Genomic DNA, 15689 nt, shown 5'->3' with positions numbered 1-15689 from the left:
GAATCTTTTCACATGTGCGCTATTTTTAGATGTAGCGAAAGCGTTTGACACCCTGAATCATCAAATCTTGTTAAGTAAACTGCATTTTTGGGGATTTCGTGGGCCTTTTTACAAAGTTCTCGAAAATTATTTGAGCAACAGATTTCAGGTGGTCTCTACCGATGATAAGGACATATTTAGTTCTAAGCTGTCGGTAAAAGCTGGAGTTCCTCAAGGGTCCATTTTGTCGCCATTGTTGTTTAATATCTTTGTTAACGACTTCCCTTTGGCAATTTCGAAATGTTCAGTATTCCAGTATGCTGACGACACTGTATTATTAGCGAAACACCTTTCTTATAAAACATCCACTGAAATGTTGCAAAATGACGTGCACAAGGCAATGCTTTGGTTCTCCAATAATGGAATTGTTGTAAATGCCTAAAAAACAAAACTTGTTTGTTTTCGCTCCCCACTTAAGACTACTGTTATTAACTTGCCTCTCTACTTGCATGAGTCAGACTGTGTTCATTGTAAATGCGCACCTATTCCATACGTGGATTGTGTGAAATATCTCGGAATCTATTTCGATAGTAATTTATCGTGGCAACATCACTTATCACTTATTTGTTACAAACTGAGGTCAGTAGCCTGGCTGTTATTTAATATCAAAAGTATTGCACCCTTGTCTGTAAAAAAGATTATAGCACAGGCACTAGGTTACAGTGCGTTAAGGTATGTATTACAGTCTTTGGCTTTTGTTCGGATCGTTGGAGATGCAGGGTTGACCGGATTATAAAAAACATTCTTAAAAACGTTGCGTACAATTCCCCAATAGGAACATCTGCAAACATCTTCCGTGAACTTGGGCTACCAAACTTCCAATCATTACTTATAGAAACAGTTGTAGTTAAACATTTCTGGAATTCCGCTTTCAAACAAAAACGTGCCGCCGCAAGGGAGCTTAGAAAACATGTCCGTTACGTAGTTCCGCATTCAGCCACAAGGTATGGCACGGCCAGACGCTGTGCTTATGTGCCTGACATATTTAACAAATTACCAGAAGAGATATTTAACGCGACATCAAAAAGAACGCTCAAACACATCTTAAAGCAGCTAGAGTAAAATTACCCGCTTGTACATTGTTTTTTTTTTTGCATCGCAATATTTACCTCTTCAATTTTGTTATATGTAGATAACTAAATGTTATCTTGTTCTTCTTAATGTTTTGCCTTTCATTATTTTTTCATGCATCTCATCAATTCTTGTACATCTTTTTGCCTTGTCTGTCATTTTCATTGGCACGGTCCTACAAGCCAACAGGCTTAGACCGGCCTGCTTGTGTTGTTTTGTATATTGTGTGGCAATAAACATTATTATTATTATTATTATTATTATTATTATTATTATTATTATTATTATTATTATTATTATTATTATTATTATTATTATTATTATTATTATTATTATTATTATTATTATAGATTAGATATGCCAACATCATCTGGCATATCTGTGTGGCAAACGAGAATTGACAGTTTACAAAAAAAAAATATATTGAAAAGTGCTGCCTATGGCTGTGGCCAGATGTCGGGTGACAATTCATTTTCCGCGTTGTTTTCCTTCATTTCAATCGTTATTTAAGCAAACTGTTGTTCTTCATCATTTTTGGAACGACCAATTCAGAGAAAAATATGTAGCTCCTCGACTTTTGAGGGGCAACATTCGTTTCAATGTTCCTCGTTCATCAACTAGGTATGGCGAGGCACGGCGATGCGTCTATGTGCCCAAAATCTTCAATGATCTACCTGACGAATTTTTCTCGGTTCAGACAAAAAAGGTTTTAAAGAAGATGTCATCTTCCATATGAGTTTTTTATGGGTATGTGTTTGCTTGAAGTACTTTGGTTGTGTTAACCTGTATATCTTTATGAGCTCACAAAAATTTTCATTACGTTGCCATTACTTGTTCTTAATTTTTGTTTTTTGTTCTATTTAAGCATCAAAACAATCTTCACTATGTTGGACTACCATGTATTAAATTTTTTTGTTTTTCATCTATATAAGCGTGAAAATATGTTCACGCTACATTGTATTAACATGTATTTAATTTTCGCTTTGTTTGCACAATGTTTTGTCGGCACTAAGGTTACGCATGTATGTACATACAATGACCTCATCGCTTTTGCCGGCACTGCCGGGCATAGTCACACAAGCCATTTAGTCTTCGACAGGCCCGCTTACTATGTATTTTTTCTTGTGGTGCATTAAAATAATAATAATAATAATAATAATAATAATAATAATAATAATAATAATAATAATAATAATAATAATAATAATAATAATAATAATAATAATAATAATAATAATAATAATAATAATAATTATTATTATTATTATTATTATTATTATTATTGGCTCCAAGTTTTGAGGTCGCGGGATCGAATCCCGGCCCACGGCGGCCGCATTTTCGATGGGGGCGAAATGCGAAAGCACCCGTGTACTTAGATTTAGGCGCACGTTAAAGAACCCCAGGTGGTCGAAATTTCTGGAGTCCCCCACTACGGCGTGCCTCATAATCAGAAAGTGGCTTTGGCACGTGAAACCTCATAATTTAATTTTTGTTCCAAGTTCTGCTGCGTATAGAAATGCACTGACGTTAGCAGTTTCACAAAATTGTGCGTCAAGCCGTTCGGGTCGATCTTGACGGGAACGATCATCTGCATACGTTAGCAGACGTTCTGGGACGGATATCTCGAAAGCAGTGCTATATGGTTTTAGGATTTGTGTTGAGCAGGCCTGACTTCAGTATTTCTCGGTTTCAATCTTGTAATTGAAACAGTTGTACTAAAGTAAATAATTAAAAGCTAATTGGAGATTATTCTTAATTAACGACTCCGACATTGCGATGTACAAGTAATGTACGCCTCCGCAAGTAATCCTCCTGATCGCACCACATACATTTACATGCCTCATACGATTTCTAAATATAAATTTCAGTGAATAAAAATAAAGAAAGCCTGGTACTCAGTGCAATTTCTTGAAAAGAAGAAACATTCAAGCATGACGTTTCTAACTACATAGCTGCTTAAGAAAGACAGATACCACAATATCCAAATATCACAATCTGTAATATTTGTGTCAGTTGTAATACTTGCATGTTTGTATATTTGTGTGAGCTATTACAATCTGTAATTAGTGCCTAACGATAACACGTCAAAAGCGGACAGATTCTCAGTATATATACATTGCGTTGATTGCTAATTCGTGCAAAGACTATTAAAAAGAAGGCAATTTTCTATATAGTCTAGAGAGACAAGATGCTTCTCTTTACACGCCATAAAAGATGTATTTTATGGATGCAGTGTTGCAATAGACAAGTGTAGCGTTTGAGTAATATAATGCTCATAGATACCACGAAAAGTTTAGCTTTTCCTTTATATGCAGCATATATTTCATTCAGACTGATCCAGTGGTTGCTTGATGAGAGCATTCGTTCTTGTCGCACCTATTACAGCGAAGTTGTCTATGGCTAGGATCCTGGGATTTTTTTCGCGTTCATTACGTCGACAGGCGGACCGAAAACACAGGTGGGCCGATCCCGGCGGCAGCGCATGCAGGTCCGGAAGCGACGGCTCGTGCCCCCACAAGGCGTGAAGCGAACATGCGGCACAGCCTGCGTTTCAATACGAAGCGCACAAATAAGGACAGCCGTCGCACCACGTGACTGACGACGAGGTGCGCGCACTTCCGCGTTGATCGACGTTGCCGCCAATCCCTCGCCGGTGGTCGGAGAGAATAGCGCAGACGTGTCGCAACCGGGAACAAAGCAGCGGCTCACGCACTTCGTGGCAGACGGCGGCCTCGGTTGCTTCAACGATCCGATTCAACCGCGACCGCCGGGCACGGCTCGTGCATCGGTTGACCTTTGGCCAAAAGACATTTCTAAAATGAAAACTGAACACATCTGTGTGCATCATAGCGACCACAAAGCAGTTATAGCCGTAATTTCTAAGCCATAAATAAAATAAAGGTCTTGTAAACCGCACTGAAGCGTTTGTTTGTATCATATATCAGTTTGCAGAGCAGTGTGCGTAATGGGTGCACATGGTGGGATCAGTGTTTGACAAGTTGCCATACACTAGGCGCAAAATCTCTACAGCTTCGCTGACCAACCACCTTCACAGGAGTGGGTTGCCGGAATTTTTTTTTATATATCTAGAAAAGTTGGAGTAGACGCTGAGCGAAATTTTCCTCACCTTTAAGTTTTTGACTAACGTCGTTGTGGGCATTGCGTGCGATAGAAGAGAAATTACAGGGAATTATTGACTGCGCAAGTAAACGTAGATCACAGAGGAAAACGTAGACAGAACGAGTACAAATTATCAAATGAGTTTAATGTCTGCTTCGCAATTTATTTTTCTCCATCTTCTTTCTGCACATGCAGCAGAAGGCAAAGTGCGCCGATGTACGTATTGTATGCGAAGCAGACAGCAAAGTCACTGCATAGCTACCGCTCGTCCTGTCCGTCTTGTGCGGTTTATGTTAATATGCGCTGTCATCAAGTTAACAGAAATGCATCATCAACTAGCCCACCAAAGTGTCCTCCTACAATGAGGCAGGGGTAGAGAGCATGCTGCACTTTAAGAGTGCTGCAAGTGTCAAGACGGAATACATTCTTGGCGACGCAGCATGGTAGCATCTTTGTAATGATCACCGGCGTTCTTTCCGTAGTTATGTACACAGTAAACAGCCTCGTAAGGCCTCCGTGACTATAAGGCGTGTACGGTACGTGGTGCCACAGATGGAATCCTCAGACGAAACATTATGTATACACGTGTGACTGCCTGTATAAATGTTTACGTCTGCCTCGTAGCTCTGCTGGTGAAAACGAAAAATGAAATGTTTAGACATGTAGCATCGGAAACGTGGTTCGCTTAATGCAGCGAGGTATCGCAGGTGTTTCCTAGGGAAGCACCGCGCAGTAAATGCGCAGAAAAAAAAGAAGGTTCAGCGTATGCGCACTTGTTTCAAAACTTCGTTGTCTTGTTCGCTGTTAGCACTGCGCAGTGTCGTGCGATATCGTCGAGTCAAATGTACGTATCCGTTGCGGACTTTTGCATTTCAACGAGCCTTGTAACATGCTTTGTTGACTTGATACGAATTTATAGAGCTTAAGAGCGGAAGACAGACCTTGAAGCGGAACAGACATACAGAAAGAGAACGGAAAAAAGGAGATCTATTTTATATGTGTGTGCGTGTGTGTGTTGCTTAAGAACAGGGCTTTACTTCGGGTGTTCTTGTATAAGTACATGGGAACGAATACCGTGGGGGTAGATTTTATATTTCAGCCATAAGTTTAAAAAAATATTGAAAACCGGAAAGGAAAAAGAGAGAATCAAGTTTACAACCACGTAACTTGGCAATGTAAAGCGATATTACGATTCTGGAAACTGCACATGTTGAGGCATCTAAAGCGGACGAAATTGGTGTATTTTACACCGCTCTCATAAGTGTGCCGGTAGTTTGTGAGTAGGGCTTTTGGAAAGCTTTCGCAAGCATATTGTAAAAGTTTTACATAAGCTGTACATTCGTGTATCGCACTTATCCACTTCAGACGCTCTAACAGACGCTGTTCACGGAAGTGCGCGACATCTGTTTTTAAAAGAAGTTAGATTTCTAAGCTTGCTACTTCAAGCTTTCTTTAACTTACCAAATTTCAGAAATCTTTGTGAAGTACCCCCCACCCTACGAGGCACTTTATAAATCAAAATGCTGCTTCCTACAGTCGGTAGGATTCAGCCTTTTATGTTAAATGCGGCAAACTTGATTCGTATTGGTTCAGCGCTTGTCTAGTGAAAGCGTTTCTGCATTTCATATGTATTTCAATGGAAAACAAACCCGGAATTGGCCCCGAGCTACCGCCGCCGCTGAAGGGCAAGCCTTAGGTGGGCTAATTCAGATTTCCCTATTAAAATACATGTGAAGCGAACGGATTGTTTCATTGTGAAACCGCTCAATCAATATGAATGAAATCTGTTGTATTGAAACTGAAGAAGTCAAATTCGACTGACTGGCGGGAACAAATATTTAGCTTATGCCTCCGGACTGTCCAGAGAAGAAAAAAACATGTTGTAAATAAATAAATGTAAAATAGACAAAAAGAAACAAGGAAAAAGAAGTAGAAAAATACATCAAGCGTTTTATTAACAACTCTGTACAAAAAGAAAAAAAGGAAATGACGCGATTTTGTAAGGTATAGCGGGCAGCTCTGTATAATATATGCGGATGAACAGTTGTCGATTCCGCCATGTTTGCGCGTAAGCGAGAAATTATTGCTTTGGTTACACATGTTCTGGAAAAATCATATAAGTTATTGGCTTGGGTTTAATTTTAGCTACCTTATGTTGTTTTAATATCCGACAAGGTCTGCACGCAAGCGTCTTTGCACTTCAGACCCCCGTCAGAATGCAGTCACCACTGCTGGAAAAAAAAAACGCGCAGCCTCCTCCTCGGCACATTGTTGTCTTAGCCAATGAGACACCGTGGCGAGTTCAGTTCTGTGATTCTCTCATTCAAGCACACGCATAGTGAACGCGCTGAAACGCATCCAAACACATTCAGAGTGGGAGTCCAATTTTCATGCAGCATGTTGCACCTAAAGGAGAGAAGAAAAAAAAAAAGGAATTAGCGTGACCGATGGAAAGTTGCACCTTTGAGGGTGTTTTATGATGTCTGTAACTTAGCCCTTCACATCCACGACAAAGCATGCTTGGGCGAAATAATACACCAATTTGAAAGAGGTATTTTTCGGAATTGCACCCTTTGCCTCAGTGTGTGTTTTGCTAAAATGCATACTAAGTTTTTATTTTTTGCAGCTATATCTTTCATTCTATCACTATCCTACATCCGACGAAGTAATCATGAAGTGTTTTCCGAGAGGATAAAAAAAATAGAAAGCGAAGAAAAAAAGACTGCGCATCTGGATTCGAACTGTAGACCTGCATATTAAGAATGAAACGTTACTTCTCGACCAATCCACTGACTTTGTTTTTCATGGTATTTGTTTCAGGCACGCATGACTCCTTCGGGAAACAAATAGATAAATAAGCTAAGAAATCTCTTTCGTGGCTTGGCGACGAATCCACATTCACAGAGCACCATAGACTTCCTCTTCGTTCTTGAAACGCGCTGCTCTGGTCGCGGTCAATCTTTACATCACTAAAATGGTGGTAATGATAAGCACCTTACCAATACAGGATACCAATCTGGACAAAATTCAGTTTGTTCGTATATATCTTTTTTTTCAGTTGGACGATCATTTGAATAAAATTAGTTACTGATGAAATTACTGATGAAATTATAGGTTATAGGTTCGGCATTTTGATCCAACATACGTGTTTTTCACATGCGTGTTTTCCATTCCAATGATTCAGTTCCACATAAGGCGATTATTTTCGCTCTTGCAATCGCGGGAATTTCGGGTCGTCTGCTCCAATTTGTGCATAATTTTCTATCGGAGCGCCGGATGAAAGCGTTTGTCGGAGGAATAACTAGTGAATGCCGAAATTTGAAGTGCGGTGTGCCACAGGGCAGTGTATTATCGCCGCTTTTGTTTAACACCGTACTCGCCGCGCTTCCAAGTCGTTTGCCTCGGGACACTGACTTCCCTGTGAGCGTAGCTGTCTACACAGATGACATTGCTCTGTGGATAAGCGGCCCTTCGCACCTTGGTCCGCGGCTTCGTGCAAGCTTGCAAATAGCTCTCAACGCTACTTCGGAGTACTTGGGTGAAGTTGGCCTGTTCATATCACCTGCTAAGTCGGCTGCAATAGCATATCACCCTAAACAACGCGCTCGCCGAACAATGAGCCGACTGTATCTTGACGAAACGCCTATAAACTGGGTGCGACAACACCGTTATTTGGGGTTAATTGTGGATGATCGCATCACTTGGCGTCCTGCCATTAACTCTGTACGACGCAAATCGCACTCCCTCCTTAAGTATGTGGCCGCCTTGACTGCTCGACGTGCTGGCTGCGACCAAACAACGGCTCTTCAGGTGTACCAGTCATCTGTACTCTCAGGCATGCCGTACGCATTACCAATTTTGAACATACCACCTAGTTTGATAGCCCAACTGGAGCGAGATCATCGGTTACCCTTCGACTAATGCTTGGATTACCTCGTGAGGCGCAATCTATTGCATTACTCACTGAAGCGCATCAGTTACCCCTGAGGCTGCAAGCAGATCAGAGAGCTCTGTATCATATTGAGCGTCTGCACCGCGCATCGAATGGTCAGTCGCCCCTTGATCGTCTCATTCACCGCCCGTTATCTCGCATGGGAAAAAATGGCGGCATTATTTATGAATACCACTACCATTTCTGAACATGCTGCTTCAGATACGTCTCCGCCTCCAAAAGGTATCACGAAACACGTATTCCCCATTTACCTCACAGTTCCTGACATGCACAAAAAGTCTGATATGGCTGTTTCGGCAATATTCCAATTGGCTCAGTCTCACATGTTCGAAATGTTTCCAGATTATCTTCAAGTTTTCACAGATGCATATGTACGCAACGACGGTCAAGGCGCCTCTGCAGCTTTTTTCTGCCCTTCAACTCAAGTACGACGTATCTTTCAAATACCTCATCCAACTTCGTCAACAACTGCGGAGCTAGCAGCGATTAATGTTGCACTGAAATACGTGCAAGAGGAGTTAACTACATCGAAGGTTGTCATCTTTATGGACTCTCGTGCTGCGCTTGGCAGGTTACAACGCAGTGAGCTTGATTGTCCACTTGTGCGCAACATTACTGACTCGACGAGCAAAATTACATCACGTGGAGCATCTCTCGTTGCTCAATGGATACCTTCACACGTAGAAATCGCCGGAAATGAAGAGGCTGATCGGCTCGCTTCAAGTTGCGCTCATAACAACTGTGACTGTCCTGAAATTTTGTGCAAGCTTGATGATGCTCGTTTGATGATTCGCCGCCACCTACTCAAGCAGCATCCAGATCAGCGCGTCGCAAATGGAACGTTCCTGCCCCGTGTTCACGGTCGAGGCTTGCCTCGTCGCGTTAGAGCACAACTGCTCAAGCTGAGGGTTGGTTGCGTGAACGTGCACGAACGTTATACAGACAAGGGCGTGTGGCAAGTCCATTGTGTACGTCTTGTGGCTGCTGCGAGACACTTCAGCACCTTATATTTGAGTGCCGGACTATAGACATCCTACATCTAAGTTCTCTCTCTCCCTCTTTCACTCCCCATTCCCCTCCCCACGTGTAGGGTAGCAACCTGGACTCAGTCTGGTTAACCTCCCTGCCTTTCCTTCTTCCCTTCTCTCTCTCTATATATATATTTGAGTGTCCCGCTTTCAGTGCGCAGCGCATGTCGCTAGTGAGAAATTATCATCTCCTTGACCTGCGGTGTGCGACACTCGAGGAATGTTTATACCCCAGTGGTTGTGCATCTAAACGAGATCAGGCCCATCGCGCCCTACTAAACTTTCTAGACTTAACTAACTTATGTTCACGTTTGTAGCGTGAACATTCAACATTCTGTAGTAGCGTGACCTTCAGTGGACCGGTCGTACTGTGTGTGATCTGTACTCTGTTCTAACGTTTCTTTTTTCGAAGATGCGAGGTGGCGGGTTCAAACACCTTGTAGTGTATGTTGTGAACCGACTACCGGTGAAACCGTGACTTCGTGCAGCTGTACTTGGCGTCTCATCGTGGAGCGCACAATTAGCCGCATAGCGAACTAGCCATGGATGTGATTGATAATTGTGGAGGCTGCTCGACGCGGCGTCACTTTAATTCCGGCTGCAGAGTCGAAACTCGGCATAAAAACGTGCGTAGTGTAATGTGTTCTACTTTAGTTTTTAGATTTCTCCTGTTGCTTTTACTTTCCTCTTTTCTCCGCTCCTTCCCATCTTCCATTTCTGTGTTGCTGTCACCTCCCTTCAGAAGAGTAGGCAGGCGTTCTGCCCCTTCCGGTGGCAGTTGCCAGCCTGCTCCTCGGTTTCCCTTTCTTGTTAACTGTGTATATGTGTATATGTGTTCAAAACAAATAATAATAATAATAGAAACAAGTCAAAGGGTACGGCGTGACACTAGTTGGCACCATATATCGCACAGATGAGTATTTAAATCAACATCTTTGCGAGGAGTTTGTTGAAGCACACTAGTTCAAATTGCATTGGTGCTACGTGAATTAAAATTAAAGTGGTGGACATACTTTGCTGTTCTCAGAATTAATAAATAGTTGGCCCAAGGTCGTAGCGAGGGCATGAGTAAGAACACATAGTTTGTCCTAGATAGATTATCGGTCGCTGCAGTCCAAACTGTGTTTTGCGATTCCCTATCAGCGTTTAGAACGCCTGACAGAACAATCACAAAGTTAGTGTACATCAATCACTACGTTACTGCTGTACGACTTCTCCCACGCACTTTATAATAATGAAGAACAGTTTTCACTAAAACAGCTTCGCATCGCACTTCATAGCTACGGTGCTGCAGGGTCTTAATGTTATATATATATATATATATATATATATATATATATATATATATATATATATATATATATATATATATATATATATATATATATATATATATATATATACTCATCCAGTCCTTGAAGATGGTCGAAAAGCGAAGCTGGGTTGGTTACACCGAGTGTTACCACATGCAAGTCAAACTTCGCAAGCAGTCTATATTATAAATATTTTGTTTCGCCATTCTTTCACCTCATTTTCGCTTTTTCGTGCTTCACGTGGGGAGCATGCTTTAGGAATGCTTTGTTTTGCGGTTCTCCTAGTCTTTTCTTTTGCGCGTGAGGTTTCTGTTTGTTTTTTGCCGTGTTTTTTTTTTCGCGTGCAAGTTGCGACGCCCCCTTTTTTGCGCGCCAGTAAGGAGGGCAGGAATGGCGTGAAATGAAACCCATCTGAGTGTTTTTACAGTGGAAGTTGCATGTGACTAACCTTCCGTAGTTTTTTCGGCCTCCGGCAACAGAAGAAATCACCATGTGGGCCGATCATGGTGATAGTGCAGAAAGGGCCCAAGCTCAATGGCACATACCCCTGTGGAAAGGAATTTAAAATTCTCGGCGCCAATTGCGCAAACGCGCTAGTGCCACTGCTCGCGCGTTCGCCGTCGTCTTCTTCCACAGCTGGCTCCGTTGTACAAAAAAAAATGCCCATCATCAGCAATGGCGCGCGCGTCGTTGTCTTCCACAGCTGGCTCCGTTGCCACTCATCATTCCAGCATAGCATTCTCTTCTGTCGTCGAACAGCTGCGTTATCGAGGAGGCAGGCACGTATAGTTCGTACAACTGAGGAACAACATGCGCACGAGGAGCGCCTGAGGGAACAGCAACAAAAATGTAAACGGCTCCGGCGCGAAACGACCACCGACGAAGAACGTTCCCGCGATGCTCAACGAAAACGACAATCGCGAGCCCCGGCACCTCCGAACGACCAACGACGCCAGAGTCGCATCGCAATACGGTGACAGAGGTACCGGATGGACCGAGTGAACGACTTCAAAGGTGCGGACACCATGATACTTACCACGCATCACCGGACATGCATTGATTTTATTCTAGCCAAGAACGTCTCTAGGGTGGCAGAACCACTGAGTGTATGTTACAGTGATCATAAAGCAATCGTGACTACTCTGAAAAATTAAAAAGTCTCAATCGAACATCAACCACTGTCTTTAATAAACCATCCATTCAAACACACCAACTCCGATCATCAGACACGTGAAAGAAATCACAAACATTCCACTCTGTGAAGATGGAATGGCAGCGAAATCTGACGACAGTCAAAGCTCTCAAACGAAAAGTAAAGTGTTTTCGCTGCTATTCCATCTTCACAGAGTGGAATGGTAGTCGTTTTTTTTTATTCATTTTTTATGCATTTTGTGTGTAATGTTGTATTTGCTTGGTCTTGTGTTGTCTCCTCTACCGCGCGATCTTGAGCTATCGCCTCTTGTGTCTGCACTGCTCGGTGTGCCTCCTCCGGTTGCAGTGCTTTGTCTGGAGACGTTGAATCTTGCATTGCCTGTGCGGCACGAGTTGCGTATACGTAAAGAACCTCCTCCTTCGTCGCGGGTGATTTGAACTGCGGAAAAAATGTGCTACTCTTTCCGTTGCAACTGTGTCATCTTCTGGCACAATCAAGATGTGGCGATGCATCAGAAGGTTAACTTAACATTGTAGATTGATTCACTGATTTCGTGTGGTTCCATTTAGCGAACGCCTAAATGCTTCGCAAGAAAATACAAAATAAAATAAACAGATGAACACGCATCCGAGTAACGAGCGCGCTTGCGCTCCACTGCCAACGGGGCGCAGTCGCACGGGCGGCCGGCACCGAGACCTCGTGCTTATTGTGACGGCGGCATAGCGGCACAACAGCTGCGTGCCGAGCTGCGCGCGGCGGATGTGGCTGTACCACCTCGACGAGGGGTTTATCCCGCAATGTTATCTGATGTCGATGCGCCGAGCTTGTGTTTGGGACACCTGTGCACGCACGCACGTTCTCGCGCAGTCGGCAGGAGGAGGAGCGAGACGGGCGCGAGCCACGAGCGCGGATACATCCGCCCGAACTCGGCCGGCTTCGCGACGGGGGAGTTCCGCTTCGACATGGAGGAGGACCAGCGGCCGCCCATGTGGGTGAGGAGAGCGGCCGCCTTTTCGCGATGCTTTTTAAGCAGCAGTGTGCCGAACTGGGCTGCCTGGCGCCCGCGGTGGGTAATAGTGGGCCATTTTATTCCACGACGCCCGCATTTCTCCTTCTTGCCTCCTCTCTGTGTAACGCCATGACTGCGCATATATTATTTGGCTTTTTATTCTCTCTCACTTCTTTAGATCGCTACGCCGTCTGAATCAATCTCCTTCACTCTGTGTACTTATTCTACGTACACCTTCGGCCTTTTAGAGCCCGCAGCGTTGTGCCCCTCCTAGTGGCAGTTGCCAGTTAGCTCACTTTCTTCATCATCTTTGGGATCGTTTTTATGTATAAGAAAACCTCATTGTATGCGTAATAACGATTAAACTACGCATTTCTTGAACAAAGAGAGCCAATTTTTAGCTCCAAAAGGAGTGAATATAGCTTTTCGATGCCTCGGCGTTTGGAAATTCAGGACGAAGTTGGACAATGTGGAGCATGCTTGCCGTGGCTGTATTCAAGCCTCTTAAGTGATTGCATATAATTCAGCGTAACTTGACGCCTTTATAACTCTTTAAAATACTAGTCGAGCATAGCGATTCAGGAAGCCTTGGTATTAAAAGGCCAGCAAGGGGGAGATTAGTATGCAAAAGTAAAAGGTGAGTAAGAGGACTACCGACGATTTGTGGAAGAGGGTGATAAAACTGTTAGGACGAGCGAGAAATACACGTTACACGCATTTTACTTTGCGCCACCCGTATACAAAGGCTGTGGTTGTGGGCCAAGAAATGCGCAGATCCTCCACCCTACAATTATTTTTGCCCTGTGCGGGATCTGCTCACTCGCTCACTAACCGTCTGCCACAAGCTCACGTGACATGACTATGACTGCCGAGGTAATAATGATGGCGGTGGTTGCGTAGACGACAGTGATAATTCTTGAGACAGTGGTAACAAGAACAATCATACCATTTCAGAGTACAATTACTGATACCCTAAAAAAGTTATTGCATGGCTTTAACTTGTTCGCTACCTGCATGCACATAGGTGTTCAAGATCAGGACTGGTATAAGCAAAACTTTCATCTCGTAAAAGCGCTTCCTCGTTGGCCGACGTTCGGCCATCCGCCATTCGTAATGGCGCAACGTGGGAGGACGAGGCGAACGCTGCGCTCGTGGCCAACTCAAAGTATTTTATTTAGGCGTCAAAACAGGAGACAGACAAAAAGGCAATTAATGCCTGACAGAGTGTCAGCCCCATTCCCCCCACTCCCCAAACCCATCACCCAACATAACTGTAATAATTGCTACATTGCCTGTCAACAAAACTTTCAACATAAATCAGTGGAACGCACTGGAAACAATGAATAAAAAACAAAAACTTTGAACCAGACTAATCTGTATCGCGAGAAATGCACAACTATAAACGAACGACATCTGTGTCATGAAGTACAAAAAAAAAAAAAGAAATCGGCCGAAACAATGAAACAGGAACAATGAAAAACGATACTCACAACTGAACCACCAGTTCCTGCTTACTTAGCACCCCGAGAAAAAGAAAAAGGAAAGCATTTCAAAATTGTGTGCCAAGAAGGTATATGTTTATGTTCTTTTTAAATGCTGGTGCTGAGACACTTTCTGTAACAGCGGCCATAGCTGTTTCGTGTGTATTCAAGAAGTCAGGAACCTGGTATGATAGTTCTTGTGAACCGTAGTTAGTGCGAAACTTTTCTTTGTTAGAAGTGGTAAGCCGGAGGTTGTGCGGGTGTTCTTTATGGACGTATTTTTTTAAGAACAATGATTAATTCTGTTTCATTTGAGTGTATATAGCTAACGCAAATTTTTTTTACAGAGCGTGCGTGCTGCACGTGGAACATTCTATATATAGATTACAATTACGGGAAAGTTTGCGAACAAAGACCCACATTTTTGAATAAACGGAAAGATAAGAAATAAATTAGTAGAAACATGATTCGAAGGGCAAATCGAAAAAAAAAGGCATGGTATGAAGTAAATATCTTATCAGCTTGTGTGTCCCTTTTCTCTCTTTTCTCTCCTGTATGCACGCGTTCAGAGCTGGAAGCGCATCCTAGCGGTCTGCCTGCTGGTAAGTCGCACGACTCCGTCTCCTATCAATGCTCAATCTTCTCCCAGAAGAATTAGATCGGTTCTCCAGCCCCCACGCTTCACCACACGCAGGCGGTGGTGTTGCTGGTATCCTCCTTCTTGGGTGGCTACTTCCACGGTTTGCACACGGGCAAGAGGACGAAGGACCAGCAGGGAAATCTGTCCGGTACGCTTCAACAGAAGGCAGACATCCGGTATTCATTGTTGTAACCTGCAGCTGCGGTGTGACAGACAATGTGAAAGAGAAACCTGCCATCAGACATGATTGCATATCATGGGGCAACAAAGAAACCAATACGCGTTCAACAGAAATGAATCATTGTGGATGATTGAAGAAAATTCGAGCCGGTCCGAAAATTGAACGCTTGGGAATTACGCCCGAGAGGGTCAGTCACTGTACCGACATTGATGGACAGGAGGCTGAAAGCTGGGAGCGTCGAGAGCGGATAACTTTCCCCTTTCATGCTTCTATACCTCTAACTTGAGGATTTCCACAGCACCGATCTATCGTTAATTGTTCTAATGTTGCAGGTAGCGTCCGCGCGCGCTTTCGCATCTAATATTTCTCTATTTTTTTCCACAACTGCTGCCTTATAGCCCACTTGTAGTAAGACCACCATACACTTGCGGACGCTGAGACGATCGGTGTGGAGTTCAGCAAAAGGATCGCGCTTCGCCGAAATACGGTGCATGCACGTGTACGGCATCCTTATGCTGCATCCGGCTGTGCACCAGTCTCGCAATCAGTCTCACCAGCCTAGATATCGCTCTCTCACACACATGCGCACACACGTGCACGCACTCACAGAAAACTCGAGGGCGCGAGGGTCGTGCAAGCCAGTGACCATCGCCAAAGCGGGCTTCTTCGTGTAAGGTTCCTTATTGCGGAGAAAATGCGGGC

General features: G+C 43.5%; 1 protein-coding gene across 4 annotated transcripts in view; it reads left to right on the top strand.

Annotated features, from left to right (window-relative positions):
- LOC142557728 (ectonucleotide pyrophosphatase/phosphodiesterase family member 3-like) overlaps positions 1-15689 on the top strand; it is a 107893-nt gene that overhangs the window by 39178 nt on the left and 53026 nt on the right. For 2 of the 4 annotated variants that reach the window (XM_075669774.1, XM_075669773.1), the window contains 3 exons: positions 12544-12668; positions 14736-14768; positions 14861-14954. The exons of 1 other annotated variant lie outside the window; for it this stretch is intronic. In XM_075669774.1, coding sequence (XP_075525889.1) covers positions 12639-12668; positions 14736-14768; positions 14861-14954 — 157 coding nt within the window. In that variant the 5' untranslated portion in view covers positions 12544-12638. The remainder of the gene's footprint in view (positions 1-12543; positions 12669-14735; positions 14769-14860; positions 14955-15689) is intronic. One more of the 4 variants, XM_075669775.1, reaches the window with a different exon arrangement.

Source organism: Dermacentor variabilis, chromosome 9 (genome assembly GCF_050947875.1).
Source record: "Dermacentor variabilis isolate Ectoservices chromosome 9, ASM5094787v1, whole genome shotgun sequence".
In the NCBI taxonomy this organism is placed as follows: domain Eukaryota; kingdom Metazoa; phylum Arthropoda; class Arachnida; order Ixodida; family Ixodidae; genus Dermacentor; species Dermacentor variabilis.
Note: the sequence above shows the minus strand (reverse complement) of the source record. Positions and strands in the feature narration are given on the sequence as shown.